Source organism: Macaca nemestrina, chromosome 15 (genome assembly GCF_043159975.1).
Source record: "Macaca nemestrina isolate mMacNem1 chromosome 15, mMacNem.hap1, whole genome shotgun sequence".
Lineage (NCBI taxonomy): Eukaryota > Metazoa > Chordata > Mammalia > Primates > Cercopithecidae > Macaca > Macaca nemestrina.
The window spans coordinates 26921371-26938394 of NC_092139.1; the positions used below are offsets into that span (position 1 = coordinate 26921371).

The following is a 17024-nucleotide window of genomic DNA, read 5'->3' on the forward strand; positions in this document are numbered from 1 at the left end:
ATTTAAATAAACTAATGATAATTAATAACACTAATAACGTACTGTCCTTTGTCTGGGAGGATGACATTGCAGACCCACTGTCCCGAGGTGGAGCTGGGCTGCACTGACCCCTCCCTCCTCTCACCTCCTGCTCTTCCTCCCTCCCGACTGTGTCCCTGGTCATGTGTGCTCATCACTGGGGTGCGATCGCCTCTTAAAATGATGGTCTCTCTCGTGAGACCATGGGCTGCTCCAGAAAGCCAGGGGCCAGTTGAGTCACTCTCATATCCTCCAAACCAGGGAGGAGCTGCCTAGAGAGGGGACCAGTACATGCTGGATGGATGAATGGCTAGACGGAAGGCTAATGGGAGAGGCGGGTGAAGGAATTCAGGAGTGGCCTTCTTCTCAGGCCAGGTGAGGTGACTGAGCTGTCTCACGGATCCCACCTCTGCTTTGAGCCCCCTCGTCTCCCCCTCACTCACACACACATCTGGCTGCTCCTCGAATATGTGCGGCACACTCGAGGCTTTGCCTCGCTATTCCCTCTGCCTGGAATATTACTCCCAGCTTCCCCGGGCGGCTGCTGTGCTCACCAGTCCACTCTCAATCCGACATCGTCTTCTTCGAGGACCTTCCCTGACCGTCCAGCCTGAGTGGCCACCCTCCCTTCCAGTCACTCTGTTATTTTCAAGCCGCCCTGCTGTGTGTCTGCCTGCCTGTTTACTCTGGGTCTCCCGCTCCTCCAAGGCAGCGGGGCTGGGAGCGTTCTGCCTCGTCTGCTGCGAAATCCCCACAGCCCCGCGCAGGGCCGGCTCACACGCTAAGTGCTCAGAAGTGACCTGCTGCAGGGGTGTTGGAGACGCACCTCCAGGGTGGCGTGCCCTGTGCTGGGCACCAAGTGCAGAAACGGATGAAAACAGCCCTGTCCTCGGGCAGCAGGACCTGTGACTCATGATGACCTGGCTGATGGCGGGTTGTGTCTGCATCCGTCTCCCTCGCCAGGGCAGGACTTGTGCTCCTGAATCCCCGAAGGGGCTGCCCAGAGCTAGTCCTGAGCAAGGAACAGAATCGGCCAAGAGGAAATGGGAAGTAGCGGGACCAGGGAGTAGAAACGGAGGTGGGTGGCCTTGTGAGCCGACAGATGAGGGAGCATCCGTGGGGGCTGGAAGCTGTGGCTGGAATCCACTAGCGGCTCGGGCCCGCAGCACTTTGGTTTACAAAGCGCTTGCTGTATACAGGCGGACTTTTTGCTCCTAAGGGACTTCGCCTTGGGAGGTTACTGACGATGGATGTTTTACGGGTTTGCTCAGTTGTTCTGGTATAAATAATGATGAATCCCCTTGTAGTCCAGTGGGGAACAGTCTAGTCTCATCTTACAGTATTTCAAGAATATCAGTAATGACGACGTGAGCCTGGATCAGCACTTTACAGCTGGTCAAGGCCTTTGCGTGCATCAGCTTGTGGCAGGTCTCCACAGTGAGGGGTCTTGTGTGGCACCATCCCCCCATATCACAGATGAGGAGACTGAGACTCAGGGAGTGAAGCAGCTCGCAGAACTGGGGAGTAGCAGGGCTGGGATTTGAGCCCAGGCAGCTTGGCTCCAGTGTCCACGTCCTGTGCTCGCTCCCCACACGGGTCCGCGGGCCCAGCCCGGAGGAGGTCAGGCGGCAGGTGGGCCCAGGGGCCGGCCTGGGGAAGTTGGGTCTGTGCATCTTTGGATCTTCCCCCAGGACAGACAGACTTCTGCTTGCAGTTGCTAAAAGAAGTGCCTGTCATCAGGCCCTATTCCCAGGAGGGCTGGGGGGGGTGGGGAGGAAAGGCAGCCGGCCCAGGCCATGTCCTGTCACGGCTACTTAATGAGCTTAACCAATAATCATGGGCCCTGGCACGTTGCCAGCTGGGCCTGTCCATTTGGCCAGTGTTCCTGGCCTCACAATCACTGACTAAGGGAGGTGGCCATGGGGCCGAGGGAGGGGTCTAACGGTCCCCAATTCTTTGAGTGCTGGCAGCCATGACCAAGGTCATAGGCAGAGCTGTGTGACCTTGGGCAAATTCTTTGATTTCTCTGTGCTTCCTTTTCTTATCTGTAAGATGGAAGTGAGCATGGCTACCTTGGAAGAAGCTACAAGGATGCAATGAAGTGCTAGGGACAGCAGCCTTCATTCGGTTCAGAGACTGCATGACGCACACTAGGCACTTGGTCAGCTTTTTTTTTTTTTTTTTGAGATGGGGTCTAGGCTGGACTGCAATAGCACGATCTCGGCTTACTGCAACCTCCGTCTCCCAGGTTCAAGCGATTCTCCTGCCTCAGCCTCCCAAGTAGCCGGGATTACAGGCACCCACCGCCATGCCCAGCTAATTTTGTATTTTTAGTAGAGACAGGGTTTCATCATGTTGGCCAGGTTGGTTTTGGACTTCTGACCTGAAGTCATCCACCCGCCTCGGCCTCCCAAAGTGCTAGGATTACAGGCGTGAGCCACCGTGCCTGGCCAGCACTCGGTGAACCTCCTACCCCAGTCCTTCCAAAGACTCACACTTTGACGATGTGTAGGTTCAAGAAAACATAATCCCGGCCTCACCATGCTTGAAAGAAACAGAAAAAGGCTTCTGTGGCAGAGCAGAGACCTGGATACTCATCTGTGTCTGTCACTAACTGAAGGGGAGGCGTAGATCCTAGTTCTCTCTGAGCCTCAGTGTTCTTATCTGCAAAATGGGCTGGCGATAGGACTCAGTGAGATGGTGTGTGCCAAATGCTTAGTATAGAGCCAAGCATTTGATTAATGCTAAAGAATGGAGCTGTCACTGTGGTAGTTTCTGAGTGCCAGACCTGCAGACCCTGTGTGATCTTAGGACAGTCACCTACTTTTTAAAAATTTTTTTATTTTTATTTTTATTTTTTTGAGACAGAGACTCACGCTATCACCCAGGCTGGAGTGCAGTGGTGTGATCTCAGCTCACTGCAACCTCTGCCTCCCGGGTTCAAGTGATTCTCCTGCCTCAGTGTCTTGAGTAACTGGAATTACAGGCATGCGCCACTGCACCCAGCGAAGTTTTGTATTTTTAGTAGAGATGGGGTTTCACTATGTTTGCCAGGCTGGTCTCGAACTCCTGACCTCAGGTGATCTGCCCCTCTCCCAAAGTGTTGGGATTTCAGGCGTGAGCCACTGTGCCTGGCCCCGGACGGTCATCTCTTCTCTTGGGGCCTCTGCTCATTTGCAAAACTGGATACCTACGAGGTATGCTTTGCTCCAGGTCTGCTGTTCCAGGAATCCCTGTGTCGAACACTGCTCCCCCTGAAACTCATCTGCACTAGGTGGGGGCAGAAACTGTCATGCCCATTTCCCAGCTGAGGAGAGTGAGGTCCCTGGTTTTCAGTGACAAGTCACAGCTCTTTGCCGCCTCTTGCCTGTTCAGTGTGGGGGTGGGGCAGGGAAGGCCCAGGCTCTCCTGGGCCCCAGGGAGGCCTGGGGAGAAGGGTCTGCGTCTGGACTCTCCAGTGACTGGGGCTGAGTCGACTTAGATTGGAGGCAGGGCTGAGGGTGGGCGGGCAGATTTATTGCAGCCATTCCTCTCCCCTGCAGCGCCTGCTTCTAATGAAATTTTACGGCAGGTGGAAATGATACGACTCCGCCAGCCCTAAAAGCACTTCTATTTATTCATTAAAGATATTTATATACTGAGCAGCTCTCTCTGCCGGCCCTACCCCACTCCTGCAGGGCCGGTGAAGTTGCTCCCAGCTCTCGGTGCTGGAGGAAGGCTCCCAGGGCCCTTCTCTGCAGTGACCGGTGGGCTCCGCCTCAATGTATCCCAAATTCCCTGTCTCCAACCCACTGCCCGTTCCTGGTCCAAAGCACCAGCATCTCCTCCTGGTCCAGCGTGCACCAGACCCTTCTTGGATCTCTGCTGCCACACTGGTCTCCACAGTGTCCTTGTGGAGCCACGGGCATCTTTCCAAAATCAAATCATGTCCCTTCCGGGCTCAAACTCCCCTGAAGCCCTCAAGGCCCTGTGAGATCCGTCCTCTGCCTCACTCCTGGGTCCGGCCACAGTGGCCTCTGTGGACTCTTTTCAGGAGGGCGACGACGCTCTCCCTCTGCTCAGGACCTCTGCATCTGCGCCTCTGCTTAGGCCCCCTCATCCTCCGGCTCTTTGGCTGCCCGGCTCCTTAACATCATTCAGAGCTTAGCTCAAGCTCAAGCTCAAAGACCCTCATCAAAGAGGGCTTTCCAGGCCACTCAGCCTGAGGTCCCCCCGTTCCTCACTGCGTCCCGCTGAACCTTGGTGACTCCTTCATAACACTCAGTTGTCACTCGATGTGTCTGTTTGCATGTTTGTCTTTTGGTCTGTCCCTCGAGGATGCGCGCTCCCGGAGGCCAGGGACAATGTCTGTTTTGTTCCCCTACGTGGCTTATGAGGGGTGTTTAGTAGTTGATGAAGCCATGAGTGGTGGAGGGTCGGCTGGGTGTCGTGACCCCGACACAGGCACTGGTCTAGGTGGGACTCCCCAGGCTAGTCACTCGCTATCCTTGAGTGAAGGAGAACCGAGACTGTGAGGGTCATGTTCATGGCTCACAGTGGCTGGGCTGAGGGCAGGTGCCCACCCCTACGCTCTTGGGGGTTTCCTGGATGGGGCTGGCTCAGGCAGGCTTTCCCAGCCTTTTCCCCTGGCCCTGACCTCTGTAAGTCCATCCCCTTATGGCTTTTCCCCAGCTGCTCCCCAGGGGCTGTGGACTTTGTGTGGCTCCTTGGCGCTGCCTGGATGGCCCTGCTTGCCACCCTGCAATGGAATCTGCTTCCCCCTCATTCAGGGACTGAAAGAGCCTGCGCTGGGGGAAGTTGACACAGGAATTGTCCGGGAACAAGCTCTGTGACTCTGGACCAGCACAACCCTGGAGCCTGTCAGCTTCTGCCATGGCCGGGAGCTCGTTGAGCCCCCATGCCATGCCAACGTCAAGGTAGTTGGGCCTCCAATGAGGCAGCTGAAAGCCCCGAAGTCTCCAGAGCCCTGTATTTTATTGTGCCCCAGTCCTCTGCCTGGCCAGTTCCCTCTGCCTCAAAAGACTTTCCACCTCTTGCTTTCGAGGCTCATGGCCATCATTAAGACTCTGGTGAAAGTTGTTCAAGACACAGGGTGCGTGGCCCCCCAGGCAGGGGTCCCTCCTCTGTCCCACAGCCTTTGCTCACCTCTATGAAGCCCACTGTCACTCTACGGTGATGCCCTGTTTGACTCTGCTGAGAGCTTGAACCGCATCTCAACCTTCGTTGCACCCCTCAGCGCCCAGCCTGGGCCTGGCACATAGTAGGTGCTCAGCAAGTGCTTCCTGGGAGGTGTATGGAAGGAGGCACATGGGGTGAGGAGAGCAGACTGGTGGGATGATCTGGACGAGAAGCAATTTGGGCTGTGTGCACAGGCAGGGGTGGGTGGATGGGGTGGGGGGACAGGCAGTAATCCTCACTGCAGCCGTGCCAAACGGTGGCTCTCCTCACTGCTGCAGATGGAAAGCCCCACCTTCCAGATGTTTCTCAGATTCCCTCCCTTCCCATGGGACAGCAGCCGGGGCCACATCCATGTGACTGCCCATCCCTAGCCTGGAAACCTGGCCCAGGGCCTCCATGCAGGGGAGGATGGCAGCCAGGCACCGAGATGTGGCAGGGACAGGCTGAAGGGTGCTGGGCCTCTGCAGAGCCACACGGGCTTCAGTCATGGGGTTGGGAAAGGGCTGCCCTGCTGGGGCTTCTGCTCCCAATGTGTTCTGTGCCACGTTCTCCAGCCTCACCAGGCCCTCTCTAGCAACCAGCAGGAAGACAGGGTGGCTCTGAGATTAGGAGCAGGGGTCTGCCTGGGTTCTATTCCCAGCTGTCACTCTAAACCACTGCCCCCCTCAGTCTGGTGTCCTCAGCTGTGGAATGGACGTGATGAGGCAAGTACCTACATGTCAGGCTGGGCGCTCCCGCCTGAAATCCCAGCACCTCAGGAGGCCGAGGCAGGAGGACTCCTTGAGCCCAGGAGTTTGGGACCAGCCTGGGTAACAACAAAAGGAAGTGCCTACATTTCAGGACTGAGGGTGAAATGAGCTAATCTGAGGAAAGTACTTAGCTCAATGAGTCAAGAGCTCAATGAGTCAAGAGCTCAATGAGTATTAGCTAATATGGCGCACGCGTAATTCTACTCTAGCGCACTAAATGACCTCACTTATAGGAGAAACGCAGATTAAAGCAACAAGCAGGCCGCACTGTTCACCCACTGAGGCGAAGTGCTGAGCCTGCTAACAGCGCGCTGGTTAGGGTGCGTGTGGGCAGAGGACACTCGTGCATGCAGTTGACAAAAGAAGGGCAGTGTGGCCATATATATCAATGAAAAAGGCACACTCTTTGACTTGGCAATGCTACTTGGGAGTCTAAACTCACACGTGTGTGAAATGACGCCCTGTACAAGGATGATCACTGCAGCATTGTAATAGCTAAAGATCAGAAACAGTCTGAATGTCCTTTAACGCAATTAACAACATCATGGTACAGCTCTGCGATGGGGTGTGCGTATTAAAGGAGTGGAGGCAGCTGTGTGTGGTGATGGGGAATGAGAAGCAAGGTGCACGACAGAGGACACGATGATGCCACCATTTGTGTTAAAAATATGTTTATTCACTAGGAAACACATAGGAGTCTCTGAAAGGGAAAGGGTACTGCCGCTCATGAGCCGTGGTAGCTTCTAGGGAGAGGTGCTGGGCAGCCGAGAGACACAGCTGGCAGGGAGATGCGTGCACTGTGTGCCCTTACACACCGTCTGAGGTTTACACCAAGGGCACGTGTTACCTAATCAAGAAGGTGACTGAGAAACGCTTGCCATTTTCCCCAGCACAGATAACGAAGGCCCACCGCTGTGCCACCAGCCACTTTCCATGTGTGCCGAAGAGCCAGACAGATTGAAAAATGCGGGTCTGCTTTTACCTCCACTGTTGGGTAAGGAAATCTCATCAAGAAGCCTTGCCTTTAGGAAAGCGAGTCTCGTCTCCCTGTTGACACTAAATTGACGCCCTCAGTCATGGCAGAAGATGCCACCTGCGCACTGGTGCTACCATGGGGGTGACTGAGGGATGCCTTCCAGCGGCCCTGACAATGCGTTTCCCCAGATAAGGAACGCACGCAGCCTGCATGCAAATCTCTGAATTAGAGACGGCCCATCTTGCTGCTGCTGAATCCAGGCGTACGACCACCACAAACGGAGCAGCAAGCCGCCACGGAAGATGAGAGTGGAATCCTATTTCCCCTGTAAAGAAACCCTGGCTAATATGGCTAAAAGGCAATCTGATTGCCACGTCTGGGTTGGAAAGGGAATACTGCCTCTCTGGATGCTATGGTCTGGTCCCACTCAGCTACGGACATGAGGATGAACATGGAGAAGCTTTGCTTGAAGGGGCAAATTTAGACTGAACCCCTACAGTGGGCAAAGAAGTCAGGTTCGGAGACACAGGTCAAGGGCAGCCCTTCTTGGAAGCCCAAGAAGTTCCCCCAGAGGAGAGGTGCTGCTCTGTGAGGCAGACTGTTTCTTAGTTTCTTAGGCAGGCGGTCAGCTGCCTGCGCCCGAGAGCTGGGACCACGCCCCAGGAGCCTGGGGTGGGCAACGAGTAGCTCTCCCTGGCCCTGAAAAGCTTGCGGGGCCTTGGGTCGTTGAAATCAGGGAGTGGTGGTGGCTGCTTTCTCCTTACCCTTTCTCCTTGGTCCCTCGGGCCCTGGAACTGTATTCCCCTGCTGCACCCGAAGGGACTACACCTCTCATTGCCCCCAACCCTCCCCACACAAAGCTGATGGAAAAGGGGACCGCTTCCTCACTTGTTAAGGGAAGAGTTCCAACGTGCTTTTAGCAAAGGGACAGAATCTCAGGAGGCTGCCGCATGCGAAGCAGGGCAAGGCGTGGCAACCGTGGCTGGGGGGCAGTGCCTGAGCCACCCCAGCCCTCCCTTCCTATGTTGGCCTCTGGGAGCTGGTGGGGAGGCCTGGGCTTCCGAACACGGCTGGCAGAACGCTGGACAGAACTCTGGAGAAGAATCAGATGGCAGCGGCTGCCTCAAGGGGCAGGAAGTCCTAGGTGATGGGAGAGGAGGGGGTGGACTCCTCACTGCCTAGCTTTTTGTTAAATTTTGAACTCCTATACCGTTTGCAAGCATTACCTGGCTAAAATTAAAATTGAAAAAGAAAATCAAGGTGAAGGACTGATGATGTCTAAAGTACCGATCTTAGCTGTAGAAGGCTGCTTCTCTAAGTTACACCTGGACATGCTCTATTTTTTGTGAATTCATTAAACCACACAACAGATGAAAGGATCGGAGCACGGCGTCAGCTGGCACGGTGTGACTCTTCCAGGTCGAGGAGCTCGGGGGGAGAGGGTGTGGACTGTGCCGTTGGACAGGCCTGGCTAGAATGTGCGTTCTGCTGCTGGTTGGCTGCAGGGCCTTGTGCAGCTATTACCTTCTCTTGAGTCCTCAGCCTTGGCTTGCATAAACTGGGGACAACAATGCCACTGGGCGTTCGATATGTGCCAGCTACTACAGTTACAGAAAAGTCAAGGAAGAACTAGACCCAAAGTGACAGTGCTGCCATCTGATCCTGTGACAGGCCCTGTCACACTCTTCTGCCCCTCTCTGCAGGGACGCTTACGGTTATGCACTGTCTTCCCGCCAGGCTGCGAGTAAGCACCAGCGGGTAGGGCCTGCCTTACTCACTGTTCCATCACCAGTCCAAGGCTGGACACAGAGCGGGTGCCATCTTCTTCAGGGACCTCTTGGTGGCTTCCTGGGATGGCAAACAGGTTTCACCCAGCATGTCAACTCTGGCCAGATGGCAGTGGCCGCTTGGAGCCCTGTCCCTCAGGGTCTAGGGAGCAGCAAGAGCGGTAGGGACACAGTGTGAGGTGTGCGGCGTCCCCGGCAGCCTGTCTGTGACCCTGGGCTGCACAATGCATTGGAATGAAAGGCTGCTTTCTACATCTGGCCGCTCTTCTGCCTCCTCACTCATGGGGACTCTGCTCTTTGAGGACTGATTAAAAACATGCTAAAGCACGGCTGACTTCTGAGGGGAGACCAACCTTCTCATCACTTATGTCAAATGAGTAGAATCACAGTTCTTTTTTATTTTTTGAGACAGGGTCTTGCTGTGTTGCCCAGGCTGTAGTACAGTGGAATGATCATAGCTCACTGCAGCCTTGACCTCCTGGGTTCAAGCAATCCTCCCACCTCAGCCTCCCGTGTAGCCGAGATCATAGGTGTGTGCCACCATGCCTGGCTAATTTTTCTATTTTTTGTAGAGACAGGGTTTCACCATGTTGCCCAGGCTGGTCTTGAACTCCTGAGCTCAAAGATCCTCCCCACCTTGGCCTCCCAAAGTGCTGGGATTACAAGTGAGAGCCACCACAGCCGGCCTGAAATCACAATTCTGAAGTCACAAATGTGTGTGGGAAGAACCAAAGGAAGCAGCAGCTACAAAGCCACGACGGTGCCTTCGCCGCTGTGCTGCAGGCTTGCTGAGCATGGCTTCCTCAGCAGCAAATGGGTATGAGTGGCCCCACTGTGCAGGTGAAGAAGTGAGACTCGGAAAGGTGAAAGTCACTTATCCAAATGTACAGCTAAATCAGCCATTTGTGGTGGCACCTCCCTCTCAGCTGAGGGGCTGAGGTGGGAGGATCGCCTGAGCCCAGGAAGTCAAGGCTACGGTGAGCCGTGGTCGCACCAGTGCACTCCAGCCTGGGCCACAGAGTAAGACCCTGTGTCTTAAAAAAACAAAACAAGACCCCAAACCAGAACAGAATGTACAGCTGGTAATGATGCGGTGGGGATATGGACCCAAACCTGTCCACTCTAAAGCGGTGGCTCTCACCCTGATGCACGGAACCACCGGGGAGCTTTGAGCAGCCCAGATGCCAGGGCCTCACTGAGATTTGATGCTATTTGTGCGGTGGGGCCCACGATGGGATCTGGTAATCCTCCATGCAGCCCCCACCCGAGTGGTCTGACATGCAGCAGGGCTCTGCATGCTCTGAGGGCTGTGCTGTGTGGTTGGCCTCCCCATGGAGCTGGAGCATGAGGCCCGGGCCTCGGGTCCCACATCTAGACTCTAGCTGGGCCCCCACTCCAGCCTCACAGCAGCACCACCTGCGTAGCCACGGTGGCGAAGTTGTCACTGCTACGCCCTGAGCCTCAGCTGTCCCCCTGGCGGAGTGAGGCTGCCCACGGGCCTTCCCTGGGGGAGTCCTGAAGTAGCTGCTGCGGGGAGGGGGGAAGGGAGGGTTAGCAGGCGAAGCTTCACTACAAAGAAAATCGGCTCAGGGATACCAAAACTAGCTTTAATTTGTCCAAAAGCCACACAGAGTTGTGTAGAAACTGATCCTGGGAGGGAAGCTGAGACAGTCCACGGTGCGCAGGCCCCAGGTGCCTCTAGAAGTTCTCCAGCAAGCCCAGGATGCGCTTTTGCTCGTTCTCCCGGAACTCCGGGCTCCGGCCGTCCCCGATGTTCTCTGCATACTCTAGGGGGACAAAGATAGAGTCAGGAGTGGATCCCAGGCATGGGGTCCACCATGGCTATGTCGCTTCATATCTTTCCCAGAACCCCAGCTCCCACAGAGGTACAAGTTGCCCTAATGCCCCCACTGTAGCCAAATTCCTTGGGGCCTTGCCTTCGAGGCCCTCAGTGGAAAGGCGCCAACTTATCTTTCCATGCTTGGATTCCCCTCCTAGCCACACCCTTCACTTCCGCCCTCATTTATTTATTCACTTCACCCTCATTTATTTATTTACTCAACACACACGGCGTGGATGCTACTAAGGTCTGAATGTTTGTGTCCCCTCCAAAATTCATGCTGAGACCTCATCCCCAATGCAGCGAAGGTCTTTACAGGGTGATTAGGTTCTTACCATCTAATTACAAGATTAGATTAGGTCTAGATTAGGTCTAATCTAGGGGGATTAGACTCTTGCAAAAGGACTCCAGGGAACTCTCAAGACCCTTTGCCCTTCTCCCTTCTGCAATGTGAGGATGCAACAGGAAGGCCCTCAGCAGACACCAAAGGTTGGCGTGGTGCTCTTGGATCCCCCACCTCCAGAACTGTGAGGAAGTACATTTCTGTTCTTCATAAATTTCCCAGTCTTGGGGATTTTGTTACAGCAGCACGAACAGACTAAGACAGACAGCCGCTGGGCAGACACTGCTCTGGACTAGTGGTTCTGAGTGTGGACCTGATCAGCAGCAGCTGCAGCAGCAGCAGCACTGCATGGAAACTTACTAGAAACATAAATTCTTGGGACCACCCTAGACCCACTTAACAGGAAACTGGGGTGGGGCCCAGTGATCTGGGTTTTACGGAGTCTCCAGGTGATGCTGATGTACGCTCCAGTTTGAGAACCTCGTTTTGGGAATGGGAATAAAGGAGTGATCGAAACAGAGGCAAATCTCTGCTTGTGTGGAGCCTACTTTCTAGTGAAGGTCACAAACCAAAAAGTGAACAAAATACACAGGTGGCTGTCAGCAGGGAGCATCTGCTTAAAGATCAGAAGGAGATGAGTGTGGAAAGGTCTGGGAGCGAGTGGCAGGGCAGCCAGGGCAGAGGATCTAAGGTGGCGGGGGGCGGGGGCGCTTCCTTGGTTTATCTGAGGGTCAGCGAAGAGGTCAGTGTGGCCACAGCCTGGAGCCACGGGAGGGGGCCATACCCAGATGCACCATGTGCACCATGGTAGGGGTTGTGGCCTTTCTGTGGGGTGGAAGTCCCTATGAGGGTCTTGAGCAGAGAGGAGTGACGTGATTTGACTTTTGCCAGATCCCTTCCGATGCTGTGTGGGGGACACCACGGGGGAAGCAAGGGCAGGGCAAGGAGATGTGACATGACAGTGGCCTGGATCGGGCAGGTAATGGTGGAGGTGAGGCGACGTCTTCAGCTTCTTGATGTTTTCTGAGGGTGGCTCCAATAGGATTTACAGATAGACTGGAAATGGGGTATGAGAAAGAGATGTGAATCTCTTGGTGGTTGCAATCACCAAGAAATACGACAAGAGCAGTGGAGAGGCTGACGGTGAGCCCATAATCCCCCCAAGGACTGGGGGGCACAGGTGCTGGTGCCAACAACAGGGAGGGGCTGTGTGGGGGGTTGCAGTCCCCTGACACAAGCTTCGACAGCTGGGTGTATTCAGGGAAGGGAGGGAGAGAGGAGAGTCCAGAAGTACTGGAGCATGGAAGACCCCTCCCAAGTCTCCAGTGGTCGGAGTGGTGTGGGAGCGCCAGGCTTCAGCGAGACCAGGAAGAGAAAGGAAACATTCCTGAGGAGCGCGAGGCTCCAGGCACAGTTCTGGCAACAGTTCGGCAGAGGATACCATTGGAGAGGGTCACGGTGGGCAGGTTTGGGTTCTTGTCTCCCCTGTTGTCCCAGCACAGTGATCCTTAAGACTCTGTCTCATTTTTTAAAAAGTGTCCTGGTAACCCAAAATAACATGGTCACCCTGGTTTTTTCTGCAGATGGCGAGGGGTGATTTGGTGACCCTGGACTTCCTGCGGTGGCTCCTAGAGCAAATGTAGGGGATCTGGTGGGAGAGGAAGGAGGAGGATGGGGTGGTCCAACCCCTCACTGCCCTCTGACTGTCCCCTGCCCACAGCCAGAGAGGAAAAGGTGCAACATCGGGCTGCGACCGAATCCTAGCTCTGACTCACAAGTGCCCTTGGGTGGTCCCCTCTGAAAATGTTCAAATAACAAACGTCCAGGGAACATGAGTTCCCTCCCTGAGCCTCCTTTGCTCAGGTCAGCAGTGGCACTGGGGAAGTCCCACACCCCCTCCGGGTCCCCTCCTGAGACGTCTTCTCTGTGGAAGCCTGCCTGGTCACCTCTCACTCCCACGCCCAGCCCCAGGCCACTGCCTCCAGCACACGTGGGCCTGACTGCCAGACCATCCTCCCCCGGCCTCTCCCCCTAGATGGAGAGCTGCACGAAGGCAGGGGCTTTCGCCTTCCTCCCCGCTGAGCCTGGCCGAGGGCCCCCAGCAGAGTGGGGTGCTGAAGGATCTCCTGCAGGGGGTGACTAGGATGGCTGCTTGCACTTCTGCCCCCTGATCCCTTACTGGGGCCTGACTTGAGAAAGAAAACTCTCTAGTAAGAGGCTTTTGTATAACAAAACACCTGCTGATCCAAACCAGACAAAGACTGGGGAGAGAAAACAAAGCGTGTGGCCTCTCACGCTCCCCGTCAGCCCCACCCCCGCCAATGCGGGGGGGAAATAATTTGGCTCCTGCGACCTCTTTATTTTGCCCCGTTCCTCTTTCTTACTTTGGATGTATGCCAGAAAATGGGATTTGGGATTCAGGCGTGTGCCAGCGGTGTGTCTCCCCCTGGAAATCATCCTCTTCTGTTAGGCCCATCCATCACCTCCAACAGCAAATGGTTGTGATGCCTCCTATTAAGGCCCCTTAGAGAGAGGGCCGGGGTGACGAGACAGGAACTGAGCTTCGGGAGAGGGCTCTGGGGCTGCGTGTCAGTGGTATCTCTTACTCACATGTGAATGATACAGTTGCTGCCCCAGGAGAGAGAGAAATGACCATGATGGCATCTAATATCCCCGGAGGCATGGTCTGGAAGCAGGAGTCTTAATGGATTGAGCTAACATTTGGCTCTCCTAATGTCTTCTCAGACCCAGGAGGGAGGGAAGTGGAGAACCAGTCTGATGCTTTGGGGCAGTGAGTTTCCAACAGTAAAGCCAGCTTCCTTGAGTTCTTTCTAGGGATGCACAAAGCAGAGGGAACCCATACCTGCATCAATTCCCTTTGCCGAATCACCTGTGCCGAGGCCTCACTTACACATGCTGATGGGACACAGAGCACCCATCCCATGCGCAAGTCTCCACTGTCACTCCAGCTGTGCTAAGAAGCAAACAGAGTCACATCACCCATTCTCTGGAAAGAGGATATCCGACTGGCCCGCAGGCAGTGAATGGCTTCGTGTCCCCTGGAAGAGGGCCTGTCCCACACAGAGCGGAGTGGAACTAACATGTGCTGTGCACTGCTATGTGCCTGCATTATCTATGTTGTCTCACATGTAACCTTTGCAGCAACCTTACAAGGTAAAGAACACCATCCCTATTTACCCAGGAGGAAACGGGCTATCAGAGAACTGAAGCAACCTGCCCAAGTCTAGGATGTAGAGGAGCCGGAATTCAAACCTTGAAATGTGTGGATAGGGGAGAAAAAAAAAAAGGCCCCTAAAAAGCCACTGGGAGTAGGCTGGTCCTCACAGCAGCATCCTGTTACCTAAGCAACAGGCTACCCTGCCTGGGCCCCGGTCTCCGGGAAAAACCCCTGCTCTGTGAGTGTTCCAAAACAGGAATGTCTTGTGCTACAGGGGCCTCGGTGGCCAGGACAGATGTGGGTGGACTGGCTGGGGTCACATTCTCTTATGCCAAGTTACCAAATATCACAGCTGGAAGGGTTCTCAGAAATTTATTGCAGCACTGAGGGGGCAGGTGAACGGCCAGGGTCCCAGAGTGAGCCAGCCACAGAGCCAGGCCCAGAACCAGGTCCGACGACCTGGCCTGGTGCTCATCCACTGCCCGGGGAAGCTGCACCCCCAGGCACCTCACCCTCACCCTTTGCCCTTGCTCATTCTTTGTTTCTATGGCAGAGTCCTATTTGGAGCAAATCGTGGTGGTGCCAGCTACCTCTGGTTATTACAGCTGCTGCAGCAGTTTATAAATATTGAACAGAGCCCTCCCAGAGGTCTTGGGAAAGAGTTCTCTTTGCTGTATGTGTGTGTGCGCGTGTGTGCATGTGTGTATAAGAGGAAAAGAGACTGCAGGATGAGGGGAGAGGGAGAGAAGGATGAGAGGAGAGAGGAAAGAGGCTAAGTTGGTGGAGAGTGAGAAAGATGGCATACACGTCAACTCCTTTCTCTACTTCCCCCACATTTTCAAATGCTCTTATAATAAAGGCTTTGATGGAACTCAGAAACAGGCAGCAGTGCTGAACACATAAATATTAAAGCAAACTTTAGACAGCAGGTTTACTATTCAGACATGGAATACAAGCTGTTCTGTTTATGTTGAGAGGGAGAGGGAGGGGCACCGAGGCTGGTGGATGGGGAAAAGTCATCTTCCAGGACGGAGACCTGGACCAGTATTCACAAGCCTGGTTCAGATCCATGAATCTTAAGCCTTAAATGTTCACCTTTTTAAAAATGCAGGAGGAAGAGGGAAGAGAGAGGAGGAATGCCCAGTATTTTCACATTGAAAACTCTTGAAGATGTACATATAACCACAAAATAGAAACCGAGAAAGGAAAATCCTTCAGGTCTAACAAGATCCCTTGACAACAACAAGGAACTTGGAAGGTTGAAAGTTGCGCTTCTCCAGGAGTAGAACATTTTGCTAGGCTGCCGGTTCTAATTTCATCAGGGATGTCATTCAAATGAAACCCGCTTACAGAGAAAGACCCTTGCTTACAATGCTAACGGGCAAGTTCTCAGAGTCCCATGGATGTTTTACCTGGTTGGAAAAGCACCCACTGACACCCACCCACCCCCACAAGGCCCCGGGAAGTCGAGCCTGTGTGCGGCGACTGCCTTTCCGGTGGCATCTCAGTCCAAGCTGCTGCTAACTCCAGGCGGACGGATTAGGTCAAGGAAGGAAGGAGCTTCCATTCGCTGAGTATGCAGCTTGGTCCCAGGCACCCAACTGCATCTCAACCTTGGAGGCTTCCTGAGAGAGGCAGGATTTATTTTACGTGTTTTTTGTTTGTGTTTTTTACAGAGGAGGAAACCAAGACTTAAATATGTTACCTACTAACTTGCCCAGAGTTACACAGAGATCCAGAATTTATGCTGGTCTGAGCATGTCTGATCCTGGGTGAGCCTGGACACTAACTATAACAATAAAGACAGCTAACATGTAACAGGCACTTTCCGGGTGCCAGCCACCATGTGAGCACTATACATATAGCACTTCATCTCATTCTCACAGCAGCCTTCTGAGACAGGTTCTCCCCGTCTTACAGATGCAGGAGCGATGGCTTGGAGAGGGGAAGAGCTGCCTGAGGTCAGACACTAGAAAGCGACAGACAGCGCTTGCTTGTGAACCTGGGCAACTCACTGCAGGCTCCACGGTCTTAGCACAGTTGGTTCTCCGAGAGCGGTTCTCCCGCCCTCTCCGCATACCACCACCACACTACCCCAGGCAGTGCTCAAGAGAGCCCTCTTGGGTGAACTGGGTGTGAGGCCTGGGGGCAGCAATCCTAAGGCAAATGTAACATCTTTGCTGGAAAGCTCTCGAGGTGTCCTTAGGATGCCTCTGAGCCCTGTCAAGGCCGCTGGCTACAGGGCTAACATACAAGTCTCTCTCCATGATCCTTTCCTGCCTCCAAATGCCCTGCAGGACACCGTATCCATGACCAGGTGCAAGTCACACACACGTCAACATGTCATCAAAAGATAAATCCTATCAGCCTCTGCAGCTTTACAACCACACAGACAAATTGGGTTACCAAGAGCCCCAAATCAATATGGAAATACGTTTATGAGCTACTAGGAGGAGATTTTAAGCCATAAAGAATACTCGCAAACCAAAGGGCCATGGGCCAAATTCTAAAAGCATTTAAGTTCCTGGCTCATTCTTTTTGCCCAGCAGTGAGAGAGTTTTGAGTCAGTAATCCTCTAAGCTCTCCTCTGCAAACCAGCCGCTGTGCAGTAGCCGTGGCTGCTCCCGGGCATCTGTGTGGTCCTCCAACAACTTTCACCAGGAGACTAAAACAGCGGCAAGACTGGCCAGCGGCTTCCACTGCAACCCTTGGCACAAATATTGATATTTCAAAGCATTCTCAGGTCACAGCTCCAACGCCACAGCCAAGGCGATGACTGCTCAATGATGCCCGTGCACAGCTGCCTACGGAAACCCTTCCCATGCAGCCAGCCACAGAGACAGAATGCAGAATGGTGGCTGCCAGGGGCTGGGGGGAGGGAGGAACGGGGAGTTCCAGTTTTGCAAGATGCAAAAAAAGGCCTGTGGATAGATGGTAGTGATGGTAGTAATGGTC

The 17024-nt window shown here is 54.2% G+C and overlaps 1 protein-coding gene across 2 annotated transcripts in view; it reads right to left on the reverse strand.

The window, feature by feature from the left end:
• Positions 1-10294: 10294 nt before the first annotated feature.
• LOC105496316 (catenin beta like 1) overlaps positions 10295-17024 on the reverse strand; it is a 176669-nt gene continuing 169939 nt past the window's right edge. For both annotated transcript variants that reach the window (XM_071079342.1, XM_071079343.1), the window contains one exon: positions 10295-10495. In XM_071079342.1, the coding sequence (XP_070935443.1) occupies positions 10407-10495 (89 nt within the window). In that variant the 3' untranslated portion in view covers positions 10295-10406. The remainder of the gene's footprint in view (positions 10496-17024) is intronic.